Consider the following 26,446-nt stretch of genomic DNA (forward strand, 5'->3'; position numbering starts at 1 on the left):
ACCAAAAACAAACAAACCAAAACCAAAAAGTCAGTCAGTCCCTTCTTCTTACACTGCCTGATAACTTCCCAATGTTCTGTGAAACTCAGCTCAATGTGGCAGGCTAAAACCACCTCTGCACAGGAATCCAGGAATGACACACAAGCCCACCTGCAATACATTATATACCAAGTGCTCGAATGGCTCCAGCCAGTGAAGCACTAAAAGCCCTGGAATATTCCTCAGCTATTCTAGCGCTAAACATATTCAACTGCGGAGTCAGAATTGATGGGGCTATACTGGGGAATGTGTGATTCTGTAGTGTGGACTCTTGGACTATGTCTAGACTCCAGACTTACGTCAGGAGACCAGAGGTCTCGGCAGAAGTCTGTCGTGTCAGGAGCATTCTGCTGACATTCCTGTCTTCCTTGTTCCACAGGGAAGAAGGGTTGTCTTGGCAGAGAGGGTTTTCCTGACATTTTGCCCCATGTGGATGGGCCAAATGTCAGGAAAGCCTCTCTCGATGGAACTGCCAGCAAGAGATACGCAACTGTGGTGTGCAAATTGTGTACCTTGTGCCAACAGTTCTCAGTAATCTACACCCAGCCTTGGAGATAGGCTCGTCTAACATTCAACCACATGTGTGCAAACCAGGATGTAGATACACACTGCAGTTTACACTTACCCAAAGAGAAAACCCCTTCTGACCTTCACTGGGACAGTGAGTACAGGCCTAGCTCACACTGAGAATACACGATTCCCAATACTGCTACAGGGCAGGCAATTTGGAACAAATAAAGAATAAATACTTATTCAGATTATTTGAATCCTGTGGTGTTCATTGCCTGAAGGGCCACAGAGTTGAATACTGTGGCTAAGTTAAAGAAAAGAATGCAATTTTATTACCATGACCAAAAAACACTACACAGCTTTGTAAGCTCAAATACAATATAATGAAATCATATGCTTTGGTCTGGCCATCACCAATGGGACTCAGAAAAGTAATTTTCTTCTGAAGCATAGCATTATACTGTTTGCTGGATGAAGCAATATGTCTCTTTTCCGACCCTTCTGAACACAGTACTTGCTAGACAATGCTAGTGGCAAGATCATTATTATTTAATACTTCTGCTGCATAATGGGCGTGTATACCACTTTAGTGATCAGACAAACAAACAATAAGAACTTTAAGGCAGGAATGTTCTCTTAAGGGGAGTTTTGCTACTGATTTTAATGGGTGCAGCATTGGGCTCTAAATGGAGAGCCTCTGCACAAAATTTAATGGTGAGAATACTAGAGTGGGACAGTTACCTGATCCCTTTCCATTGTCAAATCCTGTTTGTTATATTTCCAAAATAAATGTTTTCTCATGTTGGTCTGAATTGTATTGCTGTTGAAGGATTATTTTCAGAGTCAAGTGTGGACTGAGTTGAAGAAGCCACTGCCCTGCATAACATTACATAGATCTTCAGGCTATAAGAAATATTAGTTTATTTACAGCTAAAAAGTACTCTTACTTTTTTTCAAACATGTGAACTGCTTCAGATCAGTGTGTGGAAAAGGAATGCAAATAGCATCAAGTGTTCAGTTTGTGATGAAAATCTGCTACCCTTGCTCCCTTTTATCTTACATGCACTGCATTTGATGAAGAGCACACAGTGCTCGTAGTAACAGAGAGGTAGCCATGTTAGTCATGTCTGTTACAGCTATCTTTCTCAGTTCTGCTCAGTGCATGTGAGGACAAGGATTAAGCACATTGCTCCCTAATGTTTCCAGCCTGTAGAAAATATGTTCTATTCTTACTAAGTACACATGAATGAGTCACAAATTATTGCTAGCTGTATAGCTTTAGCATCTCTTGAAAACAGAGCAAAATATGTGTATGGATGTAAAGGAATAAAATAGCTGCTATTTACATAAATGACTCATTTTAAATCATGCTTCTGAATTTATCAAATCAGTATAATCCAATTACATTACTTCATAATAAATATAGCATTCCTTGTAATACTTTGGGTGCTATGCCTCCTGAAAAATTTCAGGGACCAAATCTCTCTCTCTTAAATCATTTTCCCCTCAGGCAAAAGTACCATTAAAGTACACTTCAGAAAGACTCTAATGGCAACTTTGGCTGAGTAACAGATGCAGCACTTGACCTGTCTGTTTTGTGACTCTACTGCACATTATTCTTTCCACAGAAAATATATGTAAGATTAAGTGAGTCCCTTGAATGACTGACAATGCTTTTGAGCATTGCAAATAAATCTTTTGACTGAACATTTCAAAACTAATTAGCTCATCAGCTTCCTCCATACCAATGTGCCTACACTTTTTCTGACTAGTATGCTGGAAGACCAAAAAAAAAAAAAAAATCAAGCTGATTCATTCCAGGATGGATTCAGGTAATCATGAGAACAAGTGAAAGAAGGACTTTGCACGTTATTCAGGTTGTCAGAGCTAGGGTCAATGCCCTCTGGCAGACTCAAACCAGGGACTGCTAGAGCTTAGGGAACATGCCTCCCAACTTGAGCTGAAGACTAGCTGCCTCTCAGCTTAGGTGATAGAGGATGCTTATTCCTACTATGTGAAGTGGACTAGATGTCACTACACAGGGCACTTAACCATACATAGGTGTGTGGGTTACACTAGGAAGATATTTTTATCCATCATATATACTGCTATATGGTTTGTCTTATGTTTGGGGTGCAATGAACATTTATGCACACTTCCAATTATCATAGTCAAGAAGGGAACTAGAATAGGTTGTGTTAAGTACTTCACTTATCCACAGACTATGTATCACCTTGACAGAAGTGAGGGTGTCCACACCATATCTCAGCTCTGACTAGCTCTCATCAATACTTGTGGTGTAAATCATGGGCACATTGAAAACAATGGCAAAACTCCCATTGATATCCAGGGGGCCAGGATTTCTGTCTATGGGTGAGAATGTAGTCGATCCTGCATGCCAAGTCTATCCTTGGTCTCCATGCTGGAAGTGACAAGAAGGAAATCAACTATATCTAGCTACAATATTGGATTTGTACTGTCAACGCCTGCCCATTAGAAAAAGAAATGAGACTAAGAATCAGTCACCAGATGGTAACTACTACAGGTCACTGCTGAATTGGAACAGATTCAGACTATTGACCTAAAGGAGAAAAATCTCCTCATCCCATTACTAATCCTTTTAGCCTTTTCCTGATAAGGGCTTTAAGAATGCTAAAACATGCTACCTATCACACCTCTAGAGATCTCAGGAGAGAGGGGGAAAGCAAGGACTCATTTACAATCTTCACGGATGTTTCAGAATACTGAAGTTCTATCAGAACAGTGCTTAAACTTTATAATTAACTTTATTGTAAGTACCAACCTTTTTATGTTTCCAAATTTTTGTGCATGACCCAAAATCTTTCCGAAATCTATATGGAACATGTGTCCAGTGTTTGTCAGCATGATATTGTCATTGTGTCGGTCACAGACTCCCAGAATGAAGGTAACAACACACCACGCAGCACAGGAATGAAAGAAATTTGTTATTGCCTAATAAATCAAAACACAAAGAGGAAATACAGTAAACTTCTTCATATCTGACATCCTATTACCCAGAACTCTTAAATAATGGGCATTTTAACCATAAGTAAATTTTAGTTATATTTTCCATAAGAACCGTACAGTGAAAGTAAATACAGCAAATACAGTGTAATTTTACAGTGCACGATACTACTGTTTTTGGTAAATAAAGTACTCTGCATACACTTTTGTTTGTTTTTTTAATATCTTATCTTGTTTTTCGTTAGTGTTATGCATTGCCATGTATATCTCTCTATTATCCAGAATATTTGAATATCTGGCAACCTTGCGGACCCATGACTACCAGATATGAAAGAGTTTACTGTGTAAAGTAATGTGGCTTTTGAATTACTAACAGGAAAATGAAGCCCCACAAGCTCTTGTGAACTTGCTTAAAGTTGAATACAGTCCTAAGTGTTTGCAGGTTGAGGACCTAAACTACTAGTATGGGAACTGCTGTAGTACAACTGACCAATGGCTCACCTCTGCTATGTCTACACTAGAGAGTTATTTCAAGATAACAGCTGTTATTCTGAAATAACTTTGCTAGCATCTAGACTACGAACGTGCTATTTCAAAATAAATTCAAAATAGCTGGTGCATTATTTTGAAATCAGTAACCCTCCTTTCAGGAGGAATAACACCTACTTCGAAATAGAGGTTTCAAAATTGGGGTGCGTCTGCACTAGTCAGCTACATCGAAGTAGCTGGCACAATGTCGAAATAGCACGTGTCGTGTCTACACACATTGTGCGCTATTTTGATGTTGAAATGGATGTTAGGCGGTGAGACGTCGAAATCGCTATTCCTATCTGAAGATGGGAATAAGCGCCCTACTTCAAAGTTGAAGTAGGGTGCGTGTAGATTATCTGCATCTCGCTACATCGAAATAGTGGGGTCCTCCATGGCGGCCATCAGCTGAGGGGTTGAGAGATGCTCTGCCCAATCCCTGCGGGGCTCTGTGGTCGCCATGTGCAGCAGCCCTTAGCCCAGGGCTTCTGGCTGCTGCTGCTGCAGCAGGGGGTCCATGCTGTGTGCACGGGGTCTGCAACCGGTTGTCAGCTCTGCAGACCTTGTGCTGTGTAGGCCAAGTGTGTCTGGGAGGGGCCCTTTAAAGAAGTGGCTTGCTGTTGCCCCAGAAGGGCTAGTCCAGCCTGTGACCCCATCTGCAGGCTTTGCTGGCCCATTATTTCTACAGGGAATGCTTGTGTGTGTAGATGCTCCACACTTCCTTCTGGGGCGGCTCCTTTCGACGTTCCCCATCGCTACTTTGACGTTGAACATCGACGGCACCAGCACCAGAGGATGTGTAGACAGTACGTGTTGAAGTAGCTTATTTCGATGTTCTTACTTCGAAATAGGCTACGTCGATGTAGAGCGATTTTGTAGATGTAGCCAGGTGCTATGAAGATACAGAATAATGCTGTTCCTAAATAAGCCATAATGGCACCCAAATGGCACTATTTCCCTCTGAAAGAACTGCATCTACACAGCAGCTTTTGCCTCTGGAAGGGGATCTTCCAGAAGCAAGATCTTGTGGGAATATACAAATGAGGCATGAGATAGTTTAATCCGTGTCTCATTTGCATCTTCCATTGTGCTCATTACCATGCCCCTTCTGGAAGGGAGGGCCACTGTAGATGCGGCCTTAGTGTGTAGCTATGTTACTTCAAAATAAGATATTTGAAAATAAGTGTATTGAAATATCTTATTTGGAAATACCTCTATCCTTAGGTAGTCGTCATATCTTGTTCAGTGATTAATGTTGGATAGTTTTTTTGCATTTAGGTGGAATCTGTCACCCATGAACTCCATGAACTAATTAATGAAGCCTCACAACATCCCTGAGCAAGGAACCTAACCTTCATTTTACAGCAGGGTAAACTCAAATACAGTAAGGGTAAGTGCACTCCCCAGAGTTTTGGAGATTCAATGGCAGAACTAGAAACACATAATAAAGAGTGCTGATTCCCAAACACCTGGGCTAACTGCAAGATACTCAGTAAAGCTGTGTCTACACTATAGTGTTCTGTTGACAGAAATCACTGTCGACAGATATTTCCTGACAGAACCTCTGTCTGCAGAATATGCCCACGCCTAATACAGGCTCCCCCTCTACCAACAGAGGGCCATTGGGAGCATCTACACTATTTTTTTGTCAACAGATTCTTGACAGAATGTATTTGTAGTGTGGACGCTTCCTAGTTGTGTCGACAGAAGGTCTCTTCTGTCGACAGAACTCCGTAGCGAAGACTCAGTTGTAGAGTATATAGTCAGCTAGTGCCCAGCACAAGTTTAAAGTATCAGTGTAGACTGTGAGGCACAGTTTAGGCAACTAGAGCACAGCCAATATGAGGAGTACCTGATTACATACTCCACACCCCACATACTCCATACTCTGTTCCCCCAAATCACATTGTCTAGGTTTACACTACAGAGTTCTGTTGACAGAAGAGGCCTTCTGTTGACAAAACTAGGGAGCATCCACGCTACAAATGTGTTCCGTGGAGAATCTGTCGAAAGAATGCAGCAGTTTTCCCGGCAGAGTTCTGTCTTGACTGTATGAGGCACATTGTCTCTGTCAACAGAGAGGGCTTCTGGTTCACTTGGCTGCCCTGTTTGCAAAATTTCCTGTTGGCTGTTATGTTGACAGAGGGCTGGGCAGTCTGGCCGCTCTCTGTTGACAGAAGGGTGCATCTACACTAGCCGGCTACTTCGAAGTAGCCGGCACAACGTTGAAATAGTACCTGTCATGTCTACACGAGCCGTGTGCTATTTCGACATTGAAATCGATGTTAGGCGGCGAGACATCGAAATCGCTATTCCCATCCAAAGATGGGAAGAACGCCCTACTTCGACCATGAACGTTGAAGTAGCGTGTGTGTGTAGACAATCCGTGTCCTGCTACTTCGAAATAGTGGGGTCCTCCATGGTGGCCGTCAGCTGAGGGGTTGAGATGCTCTGTCCAGCCACTGCGGGGCTTTATGGTTCCTGCGCGCAGCAGCCTTTAAAGCACCATGGACCTGGATTTCCTGTGGGAGGAAGCTGAGAGCATGCAGGCAGCAGCACACGCACACGCTAGCCCTGCACACTTTCCAGAGGCCCCAATCTGCACTGCCACCAGCCATGGCATCAAGCCAGCCCCCATAGCATCCCCCAGGCTCCCTTCCTGAGGGGACTGAAGCACCCCCAGCAGCCAAGCAGGGAGCCAAAAAGAGGTGGGGCCCCTCCTGGTTGGAGGCCAAGCTCCGAGACCTGCTGGGGCTCTGGAGTGAAGAGGAGGTACTCCATGTGATGGAGAGCAAGTGGCAGAATGCAGAAGTGTTTGCCCAACTGGCTGAGGGCCTGTCCACCCAGGGTCACCCTGAGCACACTCCAGATCACGTCTGGAGTAAGGTGAAGGAGTTGCGGCAGGGGTACACCCAGGCCTGGGACTTGGCCAGCTGGTCTGGGGCCACCCCCGCTGCTTGCCCCTATTACAGGGAGCTCAGGGCCATCCTGGGTCCCCAGGACACCTCCTCCCCACCAGCCACCCTTGACACCATGGCTGACAAGCCCCAGCAGGCCTCGGAGCTGGAGTCCAGCCTGGAGGCCAGCCCTGCACCCCAGGGCCCACCCGAGGAGCCCCCTCTCGGAACAGCGGAGGAGGGGTCCAGCAGCAAGGAGCGGGGGCTCCTCATCGACCTCCCCTCCCGAAGCACCAGCTGGGCGTCCGCCCACCAGGCTTCCCCCGACCGTGGCAACGGACGGTCAGGTATGTACCCCACAGGGCACACACCCATGGACCACAGGGTGGGGGCACCAGACGTGACCGGGAGCCTCACGCACCCCCAGCGGACCCCAACCCGCAACCGCCGAGCCACATCCTGGACCCGGGACAGCGGCACAGCCATCAGTGCCCATCAACACCTGCACCCATGGACAGCACTGTGCCCTAACCCCAGGGGCGGGGGGACCATGCAATGGGCACGGCCAACAGGGCCATCACATCCACCGATGGGGATGGAGACCCAGCACCCAAGAGCGGGGGCGGGGGGAACAGGCCACAGGCCAGGGCATGGTACTAACAGCCTTCCCCTCCCTCTCTGCAGCTGCACCATCCGACGCCCCAGGCAGCTAGGCACCCTCTGGCATCCCTGACAGCCTGCCAGAGGTCAGCCACCACCAGCGCCTGGAGACACCGCCAAGGCCAGCAGGATGGTCATGACACCGCCGGATCCAGCATATGGCCCCTGTGAACCCCCAGTTCCTGGCAGGTCTCTGGCGTCAGATGGAGGTGGCGGAGGAAAGACTCCGCTTTGACAGGGAGTAGTCCACCCAGCGGTGGGCAGCATGGGAGGATTTCATGGGGGTGTTCCAGGACATAGCCGGGTCGATCTGGGAGGCTGTTGCCCGGCTCCTGACCCCCACTACCCCCGGGCCACCCTCCCTGCCGCTCCACCCGATGCCCCCCCGCCATGCCACCTGCCACCCCAACTGCCTCACCACCTGCCACCCCTCCTTCCGCCCCACCCACCTCGCCACCTGCTCACCCACCTGCTGCCCCACCTGCCAGCTCCCCAGGACCAGAGCCCACTGGGGCTGAAGACTGGCCAGTGGGGGCATCCTGGCCGCACTTGCCGATTCTCCCAGCACCCAGCCAGCTGTGCCAGGGGTCGCGCGCCTCTACCCCTACCCTGGACTGATGGGCCAATGGCTGAGCCATCTGCTGGGCCCCCATTTGCACTAGTTGTCCCCCTTGTATATAGTTGTCCCCCATGTATATAGTTGTTCCCCTCTGTATATTGGTTGCAGTTTCTGTTGTGCACAAAACAAAGTTAGCAGCTTTAAAAAAAATGGTTTTATTTTCCAAAGAACTGGAGTGTGTGCTTATTCGGGGGGTGGCATACCGGTGTTGGGTGCGGTGTGTGGGCAGTGCAGGTTGTGTGTGTGGGGGTCCTCTGGGAAGGCCAGGGAGGTGCTCAGGGGTCTCCCTGATTGAAGTGGGCCCGCAGGGCCTCGTGGACCCGTACCCCCTCACAGTGGGCCTGGCGGCTGGGTGAAGCCCGTGCCGGCGTTGACTGCCCACTCGTGGATGAAGGCCTCCCCCTTACTCTCCACAATGTTGTGGAGTGTGCAGCACGTGCCCACAACCTGGGGGATGTTCTGGAGGCTGACATCCAGGCAGACAAGGAGGCACTGCCAGCGGCCCTTCAGACAGCCAAAGGTCCTCTCCACCACCTGGCGGGCATGGTTCAGGTGGGCTTTGAACCACTCCTGGCTGGTGTTGAGGTGGCCGGTATACAGGCTCATGAGCCAGGGCTGGAGAGGGTAGGCCGCATCTGCTATGAGGCAGAGGGGCACGGTGGTGTCCCCCAGAGGGATCTCCCTCTGGGGGATGTAGGTCCCCGCCTCCAGCTGGCGGCACAGGCCTGTTCCTAAAAACACAGGCGTCGTGTGTGCAGCCAGCCCAGCCCACGTACACCTCCTAGAAACGGCCCTGACTGTCCACCATGGCCTGTAGGAATACGGAGTGGTAGCCCCTGTGGTTTATGTATCTTTCTCCGCTGTGGTCCAGGGCACGGATGGGGATGTGGGTCCCGTCCAGGGCCCCGAAGCAGTTCAGGAACCCCATGGTGGCGAATCCGGCAATGGCTGCGTCCAGGTCCCCGAGTCGGATGATCCTCTGGAGCAGCATGGCATTGAGCACACGGACCGCCTGTGGGGAGGGAACGCAGGCGCCCATGAGGGTGTGCAAGGTGCCCCAGGGCCCTCCCCCAGGCCCCCTCCTGGGCACCTCCCTGGGTACCCCCTGCTCAGCCCCTCACTCCCCAGTGCCCCTTCCTCCCCAGCCCCCCACACGGCCCTTCCCTCCCCAGCCCCACACCTGGCCCCTCTGCCTCCCAGTGGGTGCGTACCCGGGCGTCCTTACCTCCATGACGACGGCCCCGACCGTGGCCTTTCCCACTCCAAACTGGTGTCCCACGGAGCAATAGCTGTCTGGAGTAGTCAGCTTCCAGACGGCTATTGCAATCCTCCCTCTCAACGAGGAGGGTGCGCTGCATCTGGGTGTCCTGGTGCCTCAGTGCTGCAGTGAGCCACTGGCAGAGCTCCAGGAAGTTCTGCTGGCACATGCAGAATTTCCGCAGCCACATGTTGTCATCCCACTCCCGCATGATGAGCTGCTCTCACCACTCGGAGCTGGTGGGGTAGCTCCGTAGGCAGGGGAGCACCCAGCGGGGGAGGAAGAGGGGAGGCCGGTGGTCAGGGGCGTCCCCGTCTGCCCCAGGGAGGGCTCCTCTGGCAGGAACCACTGGATGGCCTCCCGGGCAGCACCTAGCAAGGTGCTTGCCCCCTGGATGACTACCTGGAGGGCCTCCTCTTCCTGCTGCTGCTGCTGCTGCTGCTGTTGCTGCTGGGGGTCCATAGTTGCTGTGACTTGGTCTGCGAGAGTGTGGAGAGTACTCTGCAGACCTCGTGCTGTGCAGGCTGGGTGTGTCTGGGAGGGGCCCTTTAAAGGAGTGACTTGCTGTTGAACTGGAAGGGCTAGTCCAGCCTGTGACCCGGTCCGCGGGCTTTCCTGGCCCCTTATTTCGACGGGGAGCGCTTGTGTGTGTGTGGACGCTCCACCTTTCTTTCTGGGGCGGCTCCTTTCGCCATTCCCCGTCACTACTTTGATATTGAACATGGACGGCATCATCCCTGGAGGACGTGTAGACGATACGCGTCGAAGTAGCCTATTTTCATGGCCTTACTTCGAAATAGGCTACTTCGACGTAGTGTGCTAGTGTAGACGTAGCCAAGATGTTACCAGGGGGAGCCTGTATTAGGCATAGGCGTGTTCTGTAGACAGAGGTTCTGTCAGGAAATATCTGTTGACAGTGACTTCTGTTGACAGAACTCTGTTGTGTAGACACAGCTATTACGAGTGGATGCATTCTGACAATAGCGGTTCTGTTGGAAAATATCTGTCGACAGTGACTTCTTTCAACAGAATGCTGTAGTGTAGACACAGCTATAGTGGTCTCCCCTACAGGCGAAGGCTCTAGTAGCTAGGAAAGGCACCAGTAATGGGGAAAAGCTCTGGCAGTGGGTGGAGGAGTCGCAACAAGGAAAGACTTTGGCAGGTCTCTGCTGGCTAGAGCCTTTACCTACACAGGGAAAGATTCTGGCAGTGGGAAAAAGCTCCGGCAGAGAGAAGGCAGCAGGGAAAGGCCGCATTGTGATGTGTTGTACACTATCAGAAATGGTGTGTAATATATACAGTGCATTATGGACTGATCCAAAGCTCCCCACTGACTTCAGTGAGCCTTGCACCAACACTTCTACTTTCCTCCAATCTCCCTCAAATGAACATGTCCAACCCATCCCACCTGCCAAAGACCATATCCCAGAGAAGAGGAGGGAGTGGGAAGAGCTCTTTCCAGCTCTCGCTGGTCATCAGATTTATACAAAACGTGAGGAATTATCACCAAGGGAGGTTTTATTGCAGTGTAAAAACCACTGAGAGTATTCTTATTTGTGAGGGTCTGAATTGCCTGTGAATATTAAGCTTTTTATTTCAATAATAATGTGAGGCATTTATACACAGAAGCTATAAAATTTAATTTACAATTATTAAGTTCTTGGTCAAAACCTCAGTGCACACAGTTCTGTGCCACCTTTATACTATACCAGCCAATATAAATAATTGAGTCCTGAGGACATTAATTTAATAGTATGGTGCCAAATCTAGTGACTGATGTTGATGGGCGAATGCATACAGTACGGTAAACTCTTTCATATCACAGCCCCAGGACTGGGAGGTTGCTGGATACAAAAATATTGTGGATAATTGAGAGGGATCCTTTTGCCACCTGTTCTTTGACAGTGGGACCACATTACAGCAGTGTTCCCCTTCCCAAAGCCCTTGGCAGCCTGGTTCCCAGAGTGCTGCCTCTGCTCAGTTAGCCCACTCTGCACTTCCTACCAGAGGTCAGCAGCTCAGGCCCTGGCCCATGCTGCAGTGTGGGGGGGCTAGCTCCCTGTGCTTTGGTCACCTGTTCCACCACCCTCTTGCTCAGGGCAGGACAGGATCCCTTTGCTGCCTGCAAGCAGCAGAGCTGCCCAGAAGAAGAAACCTAGTCACTGGGATAGTGCCTACTGGCAGTGCCGGTTAGTTGAGAGTACCAATTGATTGAATGCTGGTTAAAACAGAGTTTACTGTAATTAAACCTCTGCAGAAGAACTCAGGATGCCTCGATTCTATCCTGATTGTGTATGGCTGTATTACACCATTTTTAGTGACACAGCTGTGTCGACATAGCCATGTCAGAAAGGCCACGTCTACACAGCGTGCTGCTGCTGCCAGAGTCATGCAAATGAAGGCACTCTACAATGCATATGAGGCACTCATTTACAAATTGCGCACCTCATTTGCATAATCTTGCATAATTGATGTCCCGGCAGAGGCTGCTGTCACCACAAAACAAGCTGTGTAGACGGGTTTTTCTCGGCCAAAACCCTCCTTATCAACAGCCCTTTATCCCTCATTTTTTTCAGGGATAAGGATCTGTTGACACAGAAGGTTTTCAGCAGCAACGAAGGGTCCTGTGGCACCTTATAGACTAACAGAAAAGTTTAGAGCATGAGCTTTCGTGAGTTAACTCACTTCTTCAGATGCTGGTCCTGGAAATCTGCAAGGCCAGGTATAAATAGGCCAGAGCAAGGCTGGGGATAACAAGGTTATCTCAGTCAGGAAGGCTGAGTTGTATTGTCATCAGTAGATCTGGAGGTGTGAACTCCAAGAGAGGGGAAGCTGCTTTTGTATTTAGCCAGCCATTCACAGTCTTTGTTTAATCCTGAGCTGAGGGTATTGAATTTGCAGATGAATTGTAGCTCAGCAATTTATCTTTGGAGTCTGGTCTTGAAATTTCTTTACTGCAGGATAGCTACTTTTAAATCTGCTACTGTGTGTCCTGGGAGATTGAAGTGCTCTCCTATGGGTTTTTGTATATTGCCATTTCTGATGTCTGATTTGTGTGCATTTATTCTTTTACGTAGAGAGAAGGTTTTCACTGACAGATACCTGTCTACATGGCTTGCATTGTTGAGTGCCGTCATTTGCACAACCCTGACGGCAGCAGCACGCTGTGTAGACATAGCCAAAATATCAGGCAGTGTAAACACTATTGGCACTTCTGCTGACAAAAAACATCCATCTCCCATGAGCAGCGTTTGCTTTGTTGGCAGAAGAGCATGCCTGCTGACAGAGCACTGCTTCTAGTAGTACTTGTCATGGCAAAGATTTTGTGTTTGTGGGGGCAGGAGGGGCAGTGTGAGGAGGTAAGCACCTGTTTCTGGAAAAGGCACTGTTGATCAATTTCCAATGTATACAAAGCCTTAGTCACTAGGTGACCTTGAAGATAATGCTTCACCTTTCTGTTCCTGTGTTTGCCCAACTGTAAAATGAGGATAATACAGCTTACTCACCCTGAGTTCAGCACCCAAGTGCAAAGTGTTAATAGCAAGAGAAAAGAGATGGTGAGAGGGGGATACACACAATTATACAAACATCCTGTACAAACAGAACTGACTATATATCATTTGTTTTAAAAATGAGCATAATGCGCAGCAACTTCTTAGATCACCCCATGTTACCTGATATACTAACAAAACCAGATATTCAACTGAAAATTGATGGCTGTCTCGATTTTTAATTAAAAGCCAGCAGCATCTTTACTGTAAATGTCTAATACTTATTTCTGAGAGTTTAGGTTGAATATTTTGATAAATACCCATGAAACATCCTCCCCCACATCACATTCTGGCAAAAATGTATACATTGATGCCTACAATCAGGCATCAAACTAGATGTCCCATCTTCAGAGCTGCCGAGCATCTGGAGCTCTTCAACTTGGGCCAAACATTGGTTACTAATCTACTGCAGGCATGGGGATGTGTTCAAAATTTCCCAGGACAAAAAATTTTTCAAAGCCTCTTTGTGAATCTCAGGACTTTCTTCATCTAAAAGGAATGAGCAAAAGTTACTTTATGGCTTCTTCCTTTTAAGAGGGAAACCTCTGCTCCTGCAAATACAGTTTCCCCAGTTTTTTGGCTTATGTGTAATCTGATGTGTAACACCCTGGTACATGAAAATCTATGCATTGCACAGCATCCTATAACGTAAAATGACAAGCATGACATGACACACGATATCACCAGGAGAATTCAGTGAAATCTAGCTTTTTAAAACGGTAACATTTGCAAGCACACTGTATATCATTTTATATATAACATACCACATCTCACTATCTGCATAAACATAATGTAGGCTCAGTATTTATTCAATTAATTTTGTTTTCAACTTCTTCTTACGTCATTTTTGTATCTCAAAGGGTTATTTTTTTTTGTTTTATGTTTCTTATTGTTGAAAAAACCTGCTGTACTGAATCTGGTCCTTAGCAATATTCTTAAAGAACCAGATGTGCCATTTAAGGACACTCTGTGGTACATGCACATCTTCATTTGCTTTCTTCATGTGTAAAACAAACCATTCATGCAATGTTGCAGTACAATATACCTCTTGATAACTCGATTCCAAAGGATGATGATGACTGAACCATTTTTTAATAGTGTTTTCCTTCAATGGTCCTATTAGTCCAGATTCCCTGTGGATCTTGGCCAGTGTTATAGCATCTGGCACCATCTGCACTAATCCTAATCAGAGGGAGAAGGAGTTCACATGAAAAGATGACAATTTATAAAAAGGCTGTTTATTAATCTGCATTGCACTGTATCATACCACTCCATGGAGAGAAAATTATATACACATTTCAATTAACTGTAAAAGTCCACACAGTATTGGAGGGGCTAGAAAAGGAGGAGTGGGAGTGACTCTTTTCCCTGTCTCATAAAACAAGAACAAAGGGCTATTCAATGAAATTAAAGGTAGCAAATTAAAAACTGATCAATGGAAATGCATTTCCACGCACTGCATAAGTAGACTGTGGGAATTTCAGTGCCAAAGAACATTGTGGACCCCAAAAACTTAGCAAGATTCAAAGTCTTGTGAGGATAAAGACATCAAAGACTATGAGGTACTGGTTATGGGGGCCAGAGAAATACATCAGATAGACAGACATCAGAGAATCTATTCTTGTACCACCACCACCCTCCCCGTCTCCTTTAAAATATCAATTTAAAGTTAGTGTAATGGAGGGCCCATAATTATAGCATCTTTTTTCCAGATACAATACTTTATGCTTACTTTGTTGAAGGGAAACCCTTCTGGTTCTGCCTTGGTCACAGATGGAAATTATGAAGAGGATCCCTTTTCGGTTTCCATCCATCACCTAGCAAACCACTGAAAGTACCATGGTTCCTGCAGACCTCCCATTCCCCAAGCCTTTTCTGCAGTGTGGCTCTGCAGGTCAGAAGTATTGTATTTTTCATTTCTGTGTTGGGTGTGTCAAGATTGTATAGTACTAGAATTATTTTCAGCAAAAGGTTTAGAGAGTCAATAAAAACATCTTTGTCACCAGGAAATTTCTTTAGGAAGTAATTGGCGTTCTTGCTATGGCGTTATTATAACAACCATGAAAAAAATGAATGAATAAATCTTTCATATGAATCAAACTTGCCTTATCCAGCATAAAAAGACAAGAGTGGGGGATTTGGGGAACTTAATTTTTTGACAGCCAGCATCTAAATAAGGGTTAGATTTGCAAAAAAAACTCAGAGCTCCCACTGCAACACTTCAGATGAGGTTTTGAAAAGTCCTTATTTGGTGCTGGAATGGGAGATCTTTTGGAGAGCCAGAGACCAGTGTGGATGCTAAGGCTTTAAACTTGGACCTGGGATGTTACAAAACATCACAAGATTGGGTTGTATTGCATCTTAAGGAAGAAAAAAAAAGTTAACCTTTCTAAATCTACAAAGATTTTTGGGTCCAAATTAAGTGACGTTCTGAGTATTCTTTTCCAGTTCTCTCACGGGGAGAAGTACTGAAGGGAGGAGTGCTCTGTATCAGTGTTTTACATGAGATATGAGTAGTGGATCTTTTCTAATTACACTAACCTTGGCCTTTTCCTGTAGATAAACACCTATAAATGATCATTCGCATGTTGAGTCCCTCCTGGAGCCAAATCCTGTCCATCATATGTGCAATCTGCAAAACCAGCATATCCTGACGTAGATCATCTCCCACCTGTGAAACAGGCACATGAAATCTGAGTTTCTCCTTGAATCCCAAAGAGAGACACCTTCCTACCTCTTTTGGACTTTTTTCCAGGCAAAACCCAGCTACAGCTTTTATCTCCCTTGTCCAACACCCTCGGGACCTAAATGGTCCTGGACGAGGAGATTTGCTGGATGAGTGAAAGTCAGGCCAGCTGCCTGGCGGGGGGACCCCCACTTCTGCAGGGCTTCCACCAGGGCTGCCAGGCTGCCTCCTCCATGCAGAAGGGGCTTCTGAGGTTGTGGGGTTGCTGGTGGTGCTCAGTGACCAGCTGGCTCCCAGCCATAGGGCTGATGGCATTCCCTGTGCCCTGGCAGGGGTTTCTGCAGCTGGGGCTGCTGGCAGTACTCTGCCCCAGTTGGTCCCACTCATAGGACTGCTGACGTTCTCCCGATACTGGCCAGGATCCCCACGGCTGGTTGCCAGCAGGGCTCCGCGGCCCAGCTGGCTCTCAACTGCTTAGGTGTCTGGGTTACCTGGCCCCTGGCTTCCTGTTGCAGGGCTGCTGGGGTTATCAGGCAGGGGTCCTTCGCTAGCCTCTGGTCCAGCAACATCCATTGTCCTGCCAGACGAGGGATGTTGCCGGATGAGAGAATGCTGGATAAGGGAGTTTTAACCTGTACCTTCATTTCATAATAAACCCCTGCACATTTGCTCAAAGTCTTGATAAGGTATCAAATGGAAGAAAGATGGGATGACTTACACAGAATACAAGTGTTTTGACAGCCACACTAGTGATACCATATGCCCTTTACGTGCTGCAGCTTTACTGTTTGTTACTCATGCCGTCAGGGGGTTGGATCTTTATTAAGTTAAATTTCAAAATCCATCCAACAGCAAATCCCTTTTCAGGAACGAGAGTACAAGTATTTGGCCTGACACCACACATCACAACTCAATATTTGTAGCAGGCAACAGGGCAACTTTATTACAAGTATAAATCATTTCCCTGACATGATGCATCTACAGTTTCAAACAGTGAAGCATTGCTGACTGCTCTCCAAATGGAGTCTGTTGAACAACAATCTTAGCAAAATCGGACTTTGAGTCTTGTAATTAATGAAGGGATTGTTTCCTACCATGGCTGGGTAAATGGCCTGTAAAACAAAAATGTCACCTTTCACCCTTTCCCCCTAGATGTCTAAATTGCGTCTGGATTTTACTGGTCTGTTTTCAAGCCTTCCTCAGGAAAGTCTTTCCTAACTTGTTAGCTTTAGTTACTTCATAATGATTTGTTCCTGTATAATGTTCCTTTCCAGAAGCATCCTACTCTATAGACATTTAATGAGGAGACATCAATTCCCCTCTATTTTTCTTTTTAAATCTACTTCCCTTTTGTTTACAGCTAATTTTGATTCCAGTTAATTATGCTCAGCATCCAGACCTGAAGGGAATTCCTCCTGTGTTTGCTCACCACTATTTAAAACAATGGGTACCATTTTATTTAAGCATCATCTATTACAAATACAGAAGCACATTATGAGCCAAATTATGACTGCTGCTACACTGTTATTAAGGGGACTTTAAAACACTACTGGAATCACTGCTGGCGTTTATTGTCCCAGAGGTTAAAACTGAGTGGGATGAGAATGCACCTCCTTCTCTTTCTACTTTAAGCCACTGGTTTGTGATGTAAACAGTGCCAATTATAACATTTTTTCTAAAGGTAACAAAGGCGGATGAATGTGCTTCCCCCTGTGTGGTGAGAGATGATATTCCCATTCCTGGGCCATACAGGCATAACATGCAAATTTCACCGAGGTTGTGTCTTAGGCTGCATCTACACTATGAGATAAATTCAAATTTAATTCAGTTAGCTCGATTTTACCTTGTGACTGTCTTCACTGTAGAGACCAATGCCTTGATTTTGGGTGCACTAATCTTGAGATTACAAAATCACAGTTACCTGATGGGTATAGTGTCAAGCTCGAATTCAGAAGTTTAATTAAAGGCCAGTGTGGAAGCGCTACATCTTAAAAGCTAATTTATTAGCTTCCAGAGGCATCCTGTATGGAACCCATAATGCCCCTCTCAGTGCTCCGCTCTGGCTGGTGCTCTCCAGTAACAGGAAGCCTGTGAATTTCCAAGTGGGAGCAGCGAGCCTTCAGCTGTGGGCTCATGTTACTCTGAGAGCCTGAGAATTGTCTTTCTTTCTTTCTTTGCTATTAGCACTGCGAGTGTATCTACCCATTCAAATAGCTCCTGCATGGACTGGTACACTTGTCATTTTCTTCTGCGCTGCCTGGCACCAGCCCCTGACCCACCAAACCACGTGTCAACAAGATTGTGCTGGTGGTCGTGTTTGCATAATATGCTAAGAAACTTTACCTTTGTACGAACCCCCTTCTTTCCCCCACAGGCACCCCACAGTCTGGGTCTTTCCTGTGCTCAGCCACATCACATGGGTAGCCCCCAACCCAATAAAAGGATATGCCTGCCGTTCGGTGCTGCCAGTGCTGCCAGTCTTGCATTTAGGGCTCCAAGGGTGGAAAAGACATTATGGGCTTTGCTGCCCTGGTGTTTAAGACACTGGGAGCCTTCCTGCTACCGTGGGGAAGTCTCTCCCAGCAGTTAAGATACTGGGGGCTTTGCTGCTGCTGTGGGGAAGGACCACTTCAACTGGCCCCCCCAGTGAATCCTCTCCCTTGGCCCATACTAGGGCTTGCTGCCACTGGGGAAAAGTCTACCCTGGCAGCTAAGAAATTTGGGGTTTGGTTGCTGCTGTGAGGAAGGACCACTTCAACTGGCTCCTTACTGCACCCCCCACTTTACCCATACAGGGCTTGCTGCCGCTGAGGGGAAATAAAAATTCTTTTTTCCTGAACTTTTCTATCCTCTTTCTTCTCACTTTATAAAACAGTTCAAGCACATGCATTATCATCAGGGTTCACACGCACTAATGGGAGGTGGGATACTCAGTGGATGGCCAGTTGAGAACACAGTAATTTCATGGAAACCTTAAAGTGCACCGGAAAACCAAAGACTCTTCCCAATACATACATAATGAACGGGGGAAACCAAAAATTCCTTTTCCATAAACTCTTCTATCCTCTTCCTTCTCACTGTAAAAAACAGTCCTGGCCCCTGCATTACTTTCCAGGATCACGGGCCTGCAATGATGGGAGGTGGGACGCTCAGTGGATGACCAGTTGAGAATAAGGTCACTGCACCCATGTTGGCAATGTAATGTGGGGTGAAAACAAAAATTATTTTTTCCCAAACTTTTCTACCTTCTTTCTAACTTTGAGGGTCCCTGTGTTATTTCCAGAGATCTGCAGATTTTCAGGGATTTGGAGGAATGAGGAAAACATAATGGCCGTGTCTACACTAGCCAAAAACTTCGAAATGGGCATGCAAATGGCCATTTCAAAGTTTACTAATGAAGCGCTGAAACACATATTCAGCGCCTCATTAGCATGTGGGCGGCCACGGCACTTAGAAATTGACGCAGCTCGCCGCCATGCGGCTCATCCAGACGGGGCTCCTTTTCAAAAGGGCCCCAGCTACTTCGAAGTCCCCTTATTCCTATGAGCAGATGGGAATAAGGAGACTTTGAAGTAGCCGGGGTCCTTTCGAAAAGGAGCCCCGTCTGGACGAGCCACGCGGTGGCGAGCCACATCAATTTCGAAGTGCCACGGCTGCCCACAGGCTAATGAGGCGCTGAATATGTATTTCAGCGCTTCATTAGTAAACTTCAAAATGGCCATTTGCATGCCCATTTCGAAGTTTTTGGCTAGTGTACACGTAGCCAATGTGGGAAGATGACGTCAAGACCAGCGAGCACACACCGAATGCTACAGGGATGGGGAAACTGTGGGATGGCTTCCCACAATGTACTACTGCAACAGTCGATGTTAGCCAGTGTGTGTATGGCAGCAATGACTCGACTTAGTGAGGAGCATGTGGGAAGTGAGGATGGTCAAATACAACTTTTAAATTCTAGAATTAGAAATTTGATATAAATAAATTTGAATGTATCTCATAGTGTAGACATAGCCATAGTGTGACATTTTTAAGCTTCAATTTTTCTGATTATGGCCCTTTAAAATTTCTAAGAAGTACCCCTTAACCCATTGCTTGGAGAGAGCAACCATTGTGTGCTCTTCAGATTGCTGTGGTCCATACAGACAGCTTTCTCTCTCTCACACACACTATGTTTTCTCATTAAGGTTTTAGTTGTGTTGCTTCTCTTAATCTGAAACAAAAGTAACTTTAGATCGAAGCATATGCTTTTGCCCTTTGTGCATGGAAACCTGACAATGCTGGGCACAATTCCAAACACAATCATGCAATGATGCCAGCAGTGAATCCATCCTAGTGCTTATGGATACTATTACTTGGGTTGTGCACCTTCTCTATCCTTCCGCAAGAAGATTGTCTTGGGGCAGCTCATGGCCCTACAGGTATGCTGCACTTAGCAACCCCTCTGGGTTCTTTCAAACAAATACTCTAATTAGATTGGCTGAAAACATGTAGTTCACCTCCCAGTGATTTAACCAGAATTTTCCTAAGTTGGGAGTCCAGGGCTTTCCCTCCTCTAGCCTGAAGCCATCCCCACACCTCCTGTTCACCCTGAACTCTCACACCCAACCAAGTCCTCTTCCCTACACATGGATCTGACTTCAGCTCTAATGGGGTGTTTGGGTGAGAAGGGATCCTCAATCATGACTTTTTGCAAGATTCTTGGCCCTTTTTCTTTAAACACACAGGAACAGGATTTCCTGCCAAGCACCACTCATTCCCAGGGCTGCTTCTTCTCTACCACCGTCTCCTGCGCCTTCCTAATGTGCAACCTAAACCTCCCTTGCTGCAGTTTAAGCCCATTGCTCCTTGTTCTATCCTCAGAGGCCAAGAAGAACAAGTTTTCTCCCTCCTTCTTATGATACCCTTTTAGATACCTGAAAACCGCTATCATGTCCCCGCTCAATCTTCTTTTTTCCAAACTAAACAAGCCCAATGTGTTTAGCCTTTCTTCATAGGTCATGTTCTCTAGACCTTTGATCATTCTTGTTGCTCTTTTCTGGACCCTTTCCAATTTCTCCATGTCTTTCTTTTACATATAAAATAAATTGGGGGTAATTAGTCTGAATAACCTACCTTAAAAATAACGTTGATGTTTCTATTCAGTGTATCTGTACTGATGAAGGAGATTTTCAATGGACAAGCATTGGATGTGAAATATGAACATGCCTTTAGAAACAAAAATGATACACACATAAAATATAGTATATTAGAGGCTAAGAGCAGTAGAACATGTCCATGGGAAGATGTAGTGTCTTAAAATAATTATCAGCAGCACAGGTAACAGAAATACTCTTTGATTTGAGAGACCGTTGAACTGGTTCAAAATATAAGTATCACTACTTCCTTTGACATTTTGCCCATCTCTACCTGAAATGCTCAGGTAATCTCTACCATTTTGCAAAATTTTCCCTGGGCCTTTTAGTGCTACAGTTTGGCTGGGACTGGAAAGACCAAAGCGATTCAAAGCAGATCCTTTCAAAAGCTACAATGCCATTGTGAACACTGTGATCTAAAGTTTTTGGTTTTGGTTTTTTTTTTTTTTTTGGTTTTATTTTGTCAGTGGGGGGGTCTGATCCTGCAATCCATATGGAGGAAAATCATCCATTAATTTTAATGGGTCTCAGCCTAGGTGAGAAGTTCAGCAAATTTCAGTCATCGCAATCCCCTTTATCTGGAGCCTGTCTTAAACCCTGACCATTGTCATCATATAGCATCTGGCACCTGATGATCTCAAAAGGCCTTTAAAACCATTAATGAACTAAGCTTTGAAACCCCTTCCCCCCAGCAACAGTGAGTGAGGTGAGTATTACCTTCACTACAATGAAAGGAGAAAAACTGAGAAAGACAAAGAATTGACCTGGTTTTCAGAAATAATAAGCATCCCACAGCTCCCATTAAAATCAGTGCTGGGCATATTTAATGGTGAAAAATTTGCAGAAAAATTATAATATAGCCAGTCATATATCACTTTTCATTCAAGGATCTCAAAGTTATGTTAGAAACATTTTTGAAGGCTTATTGCACCATGCAAAGTATGAGAACTATATATTATACTGCATTATAAATGAATAAATTTGAGGCACAGATGGTGAAATCCTGACCACAGTGAAATCAACACAAGATTTGCTCCCATGGGCAAGGATTTCACACAAAGGCCATGTCTACACTAGCCCCAAACTTCGAAATGGCCACGCAAATGGCTATTTCGATGTTTATTAATGAAGCACTGAAATGCATATTCAGTGCTTCATTAGCATGCGGGCGGCCACGGCACTTTGAAATTGATGCGCCTCGCTGCCGCGTGGCTCGTCCCGATGGGGCTCCTTTTCGAAAGGACTCCGCCTACTTCGAAGTCCCCTTATTCCCATGAGCTGATGGGAATAAGGGGACTTCGAAGTAGGCGGAGTCCTTTCGAAAAGGAGCCCCATCGGGACGAGCCGTGTGGCGGCGAGGCGCGTCAATTTTGAAGTGCCATGGCCACCCGCATTCTAATGAAGCGCTGAATATGCATTTCAGCGCTTCATTAGTAAACATCGAAATGGCCATTTGCGTGGCCATTTCGAAGTTTGGGGCTAGTGTAGATGTAGCCAAAGTGACTGAAGGATTCTGCCAAAGGCTCATGTGCAATAATGCTTCAGAAGCAGGACTGAAAGAGGATTGTGGATGCTTGGCTCTTAGTTTAACCAGCAGACAATACTGCAGTGAATTATGGTTGGCTTATTAGGAGTATTCTGCAAATGTTAGAATTCATTAAATATGACATGTATTTCAGTCTAGTGGCTGCAGACAAAGAACAATTGATACAAGAAAATGAACTCACACCCCTCAATCTAGACAGTCAGGTGTGGTTTGAATAGCTCACTGGATAGTTGGATATCTCCCCAATAGCCATTATTCCCAGCAAGTATCAAAACAGTGAGAAACCATAAGCTTCAAAATTCTTCATTCTCATTGGCATACAGTCTACGTAGGAATTACTGGGAGAGCTACAGGTCAAAGGGAGTTGAAGGGCTTGGTTCCTCATAAGATCAGCATTGTATGTTATATGCCACAGAGCAAAATTTTAGCACAAAGTGATGTAATTATAAAGCTGTAACTTAAAAGGCCCTGAGATGTGTGCATACTGTATTTTCCTTGTGCCTGGGTATTCCTTCCCCCAGCCAGCCACTGGAGGCAAGGTGGGAAGGGGGAGGGAGGCTCCCTGCCCTCAGAAGGGGCAGGACCAAGGGTGGAAGGGGCGGGGCTTCGGGCAGACAGCCCAGCCCCCCCTCCATGTGTCGAGCAGCAACACAGTGCTCTGAGGCATTTCAAAGGGGCTCAGTGCTCCAGGCATTGACAATGCTATTGCAGCAGTGGCTGGAGCTCCAGGCCCCTTTGAAATGACAGGTCTGGGGGTTTGGCCACTCCCTCTATCGGCGGGCCTTCCACTGAATCCTCTGGTGTGACAACTGCATGTCACAATGTTGTTCAAACATGAATGACACATGCCTGGCAGTCTGGTAAATGAAATCAAACAATACACAAGTGTCCTTTATTCATCAGCAGTTTTTTATAAAGATGAGTCACAGGTGAGCACAGGCAGCTGGGTCTGCAAACATCGACCATGCAAAATCGCACAGGTTCAATGGGAGAAGGAGCCGTGGAAGAACTAAGCTCCCCTCACCTCAGAAAGCTTGCATGCCCCAAGGAGGAAAAGCTGTCAGCAAGAATCTGCACTGCTGGGGCAGCAGTCAGGTGCTGTTTTTGGGGAGGAGGGCTGCCTATGTGGCCCCTATCTATAGACAACACTTAAAGGGGATACATATAAGTAAAGATTTGCAGGATCATGCCATATTTCATGCAACACTTCCTTCCCTAGTACTCATTACACTGAAAATAAAATAATTGAGAGAGTAAATGCACTTACATCTGCATCTATGCCTCGTACAATAAGTGCAGGATTCAGGGGAAGTCGGCAAACATTTACCTCCTGGAAAAACTGCTTGAGTTTGTTGATTTCCATCTTTAGCACCTCCTGCAAGACATCAGTCATTATGACAACATGAAACAACATCACAGCAGTTTTTTAATTATCAACTCTCTTGCTATATTTTAATAAGACAGTGAATCAAATTTCTGGTCTTAGTAACATCAATGAAGCCTCAGAAGAGCTCACGGGAGGGCATCAGTGCTCAGTAATTGAGACTATGAATTGTGATCATGGTCTGCTTCTGTGCTCTTCTCACCTACGGTGTTCTCATCAGGGGCTTTTTAGCTGTGCACTTGATGTTCTGAACAGTGTTTCGTCCTACAACATTTTTTCTACCCAAGTTCACAATGGGTGGTTTATTGCTTCAGAGTTGTTGCCGTGTCTCCCCTTCCTAAGTGTGGGTATGCCAATTACAAGGGCTTGTTTTTTCTGACTTAACATCCTCTTGATTGTCTCTGAGGCCTGGCAGAAGTACCAAACAAGGTGTCAGACACATCTACTGCTTTTTTCTTACAATGACAAACAATCTCTTTTGCTTGGGCAAATCACTATGCCTTTTGACTTCAAATTTCTTTTCAGAGTGGCTTTCTGGCTTTGGTTTTGTGTTGGATTGGAGCTTCATTTTTGCTTTTTCTTGGCAGGATTTTAGGTGTGAAGGCGAATGCAAATACCAAGGCAGCAGTGGCAGAGACCCAAGAACTAAAGGAGACCAGGGCAATGACTGGATGTGGAAGCTGCGGTATGTGTATGATCCTAGTGCAGGTACTTGAAAAGTAATTCATTTAAGAACATAAGAACATAAGAACATAAGAATGGCCATACTGGGTCAGACCAAAGGTCCATCAAGCCCAGCATCCCATCTGCCGACGGTGGCCAATGCCAGGTGCCCCAGAGAAGGAGAACAGAAGACAATGATCAAGTGATTTATCTACTGCCATCCATCTCCTGCCCTTGTTATGAAGGCTAGGGCACCATACTTTATCCCTGGCTAATAGCCATTTATGGACCTAACCTGCAAAAATTTATCAAGCTCTTTTTTAAACCCTAATAGAGTCCTGGCCTTCACAGCCTCCTCGGGCAAGGAGTTCCACAGGTTGACTGTGCGCTGTGTGAAGAAAAATTTCCTTTTATTAGTTTTGAACCTACTACCCATCAATTTCATTTGGTGTCCCCTAGTTCTTGTATTATGGGAAAAGGTAAATAATTTTTCTATATTCACTTTCTCCACACCATTCATGATTTTATATACCTCTATCATATCGCCCCTCAATCGCCTTTTTTCCAAACTGAAAAGTCCCAGTCTCTCTAGCCTCTCCCCATATGGGACCCTTTCCAAGCCCCTAATCATCTTAGTCGCCCTTTTCTGAACCTTTTCTAATGCCAATATATCTTTTTTGAGGTGAGGAGACCACATCTGCACGCAGTACTCGAGATGTGGGCGTACCATAGTTTTATATAGGGGAAGTATGATATCTTTTGTCTTATTATCGATCCCTTTTTTAATAATTCCTAACATCCTATTTGCCTTACTAACTGCCGCTGCACACTGCGTGGATGTCTTCAGAGAACTATCCACTATAACTCCAAGATCCCTTTCCTGATCTGTCGTAGCTAAATTTGACCCCATCATGCAGTACGTGTAATTTGGGTTATTTTTTCCAACATGCATTACCTTACACTTACCCACATTAAATTTCATTTGCCATTTTGCTGCCCAATCACTCAGTTTGCTGAGATCTTTTTGTAGTTCTTCACAATCCCTTTTGCTTTTGACTGTCCTGAACAACTTGGTGTCATCTGCAAACTTTGCCACCTCACTGCTTACCTCATTTTCTAGATCATTGATGAACAAGTTGAACAGGATCGGTCCCAGGACTGACCCCTGGGGAACACCACTAGTTACCCCCCTCCATTGTGAAAATTTACCATTTATTCCAACCCTTTGTTTTCTGTCTTTTAACCAATTCCCGATCCATGAAAGGACCTTTCCTCCTATCCCATGACCACCTAATTTACATAAAAGCCTTTGGTGTGGGACCGTGTCAAAGGCTTTCTGGAAATCTAGGTATATTATGTCCACTGGGTGCCCCTTGTCCGCATGTTTATTAACCCCTTCAAAGAATTCTAATAGATTAGACAGACACGACTTCCCTCTGCAGAAACCATGCTGACTTTTGCCCAACAATTCATGCTCTTCTATGTGCCTTGCAATTTTACTCTTTACTAGTGTTTCTACTAATTTGCCTGGTACTGATGTTAAACTTATCGGTCTATAATTGCCAGGATCTCCTCTAGAGCCTTTTTTAAATATTGGTGTTATATTGGCCGTCTTCCAATTTGGATGAAGTGCTAGTTGGTCAGGATTTCCAGCTGCCGAAAATGATTTTTATGAATAGTATAGAAAAAAATAGTGGACAACAAAATGTGTCATGGACATTTTCTTAATTAATACAATGGTGGCTCAAAAAGACAAAAGCGAACAATATTCAGTATTTTTGTTCAGCCATCACAACAGCAACTCTATTATGCTTGTTTGAAGTCCTTACTAGCCACATCAGCATCCTCCAAGTTCTCCAGTTTGCGATCATACATTGCAGCAGCCCCACTCTCAACCACTGCTTTAGGAATTTTTCTAGGTCCATTTCTGATAGTCAGTAATCCTTCCAGCATAGGAGTGGACAATTTATTCCTTATATTTAAGTGAG

General features: G+C 45.9%; 1 protein-coding gene across 1 annotated transcript in view; it reads right to left on the reverse strand.

The window, feature by feature from the left end:
* The window catches only part of PIK3C2G (phosphatidylinositol-4-phosphate 3-kinase catalytic subunit type 2 gamma), a 344,110-nt gene that overhangs the window by 112,665 nt on the left and 204,999 nt on the right, over nt 1–26,446 (reverse strand). Inside the window, exons 19-23 of the mRNA XM_074983736.1 lie at nt 23,679–23,786; nt 20,846–20,938; nt 15,589–15,718; nt 14,093–14,229; nt 3,353–3,522 (exon numbers count right to left, since the gene is read on the reverse strand). Of these exons, the coding sequence (XP_074839837.1) occupies nt 3,353–3,522; nt 14,093–14,229; nt 15,589–15,718; nt 20,846–20,938; nt 23,679–23,786 (638 nt within the window). The remainder of the gene's footprint in view (nt 1–3,352; nt 3,523–14,092; nt 14,230–15,588; nt 15,719–20,845; nt 20,939–23,678; nt 23,787–26,446) is intronic.

The sequence above is a fragment of the Carettochelys insculpta genome, chromosome 1 (genome assembly GCF_033958435.1).
Source record: "Carettochelys insculpta isolate YL-2023 chromosome 1, ASM3395843v1, whole genome shotgun sequence".
Taxonomy (NCBI): Eukaryota; Metazoa; Chordata; order Testudines; family Carettochelyidae; genus Carettochelys; species Carettochelys insculpta.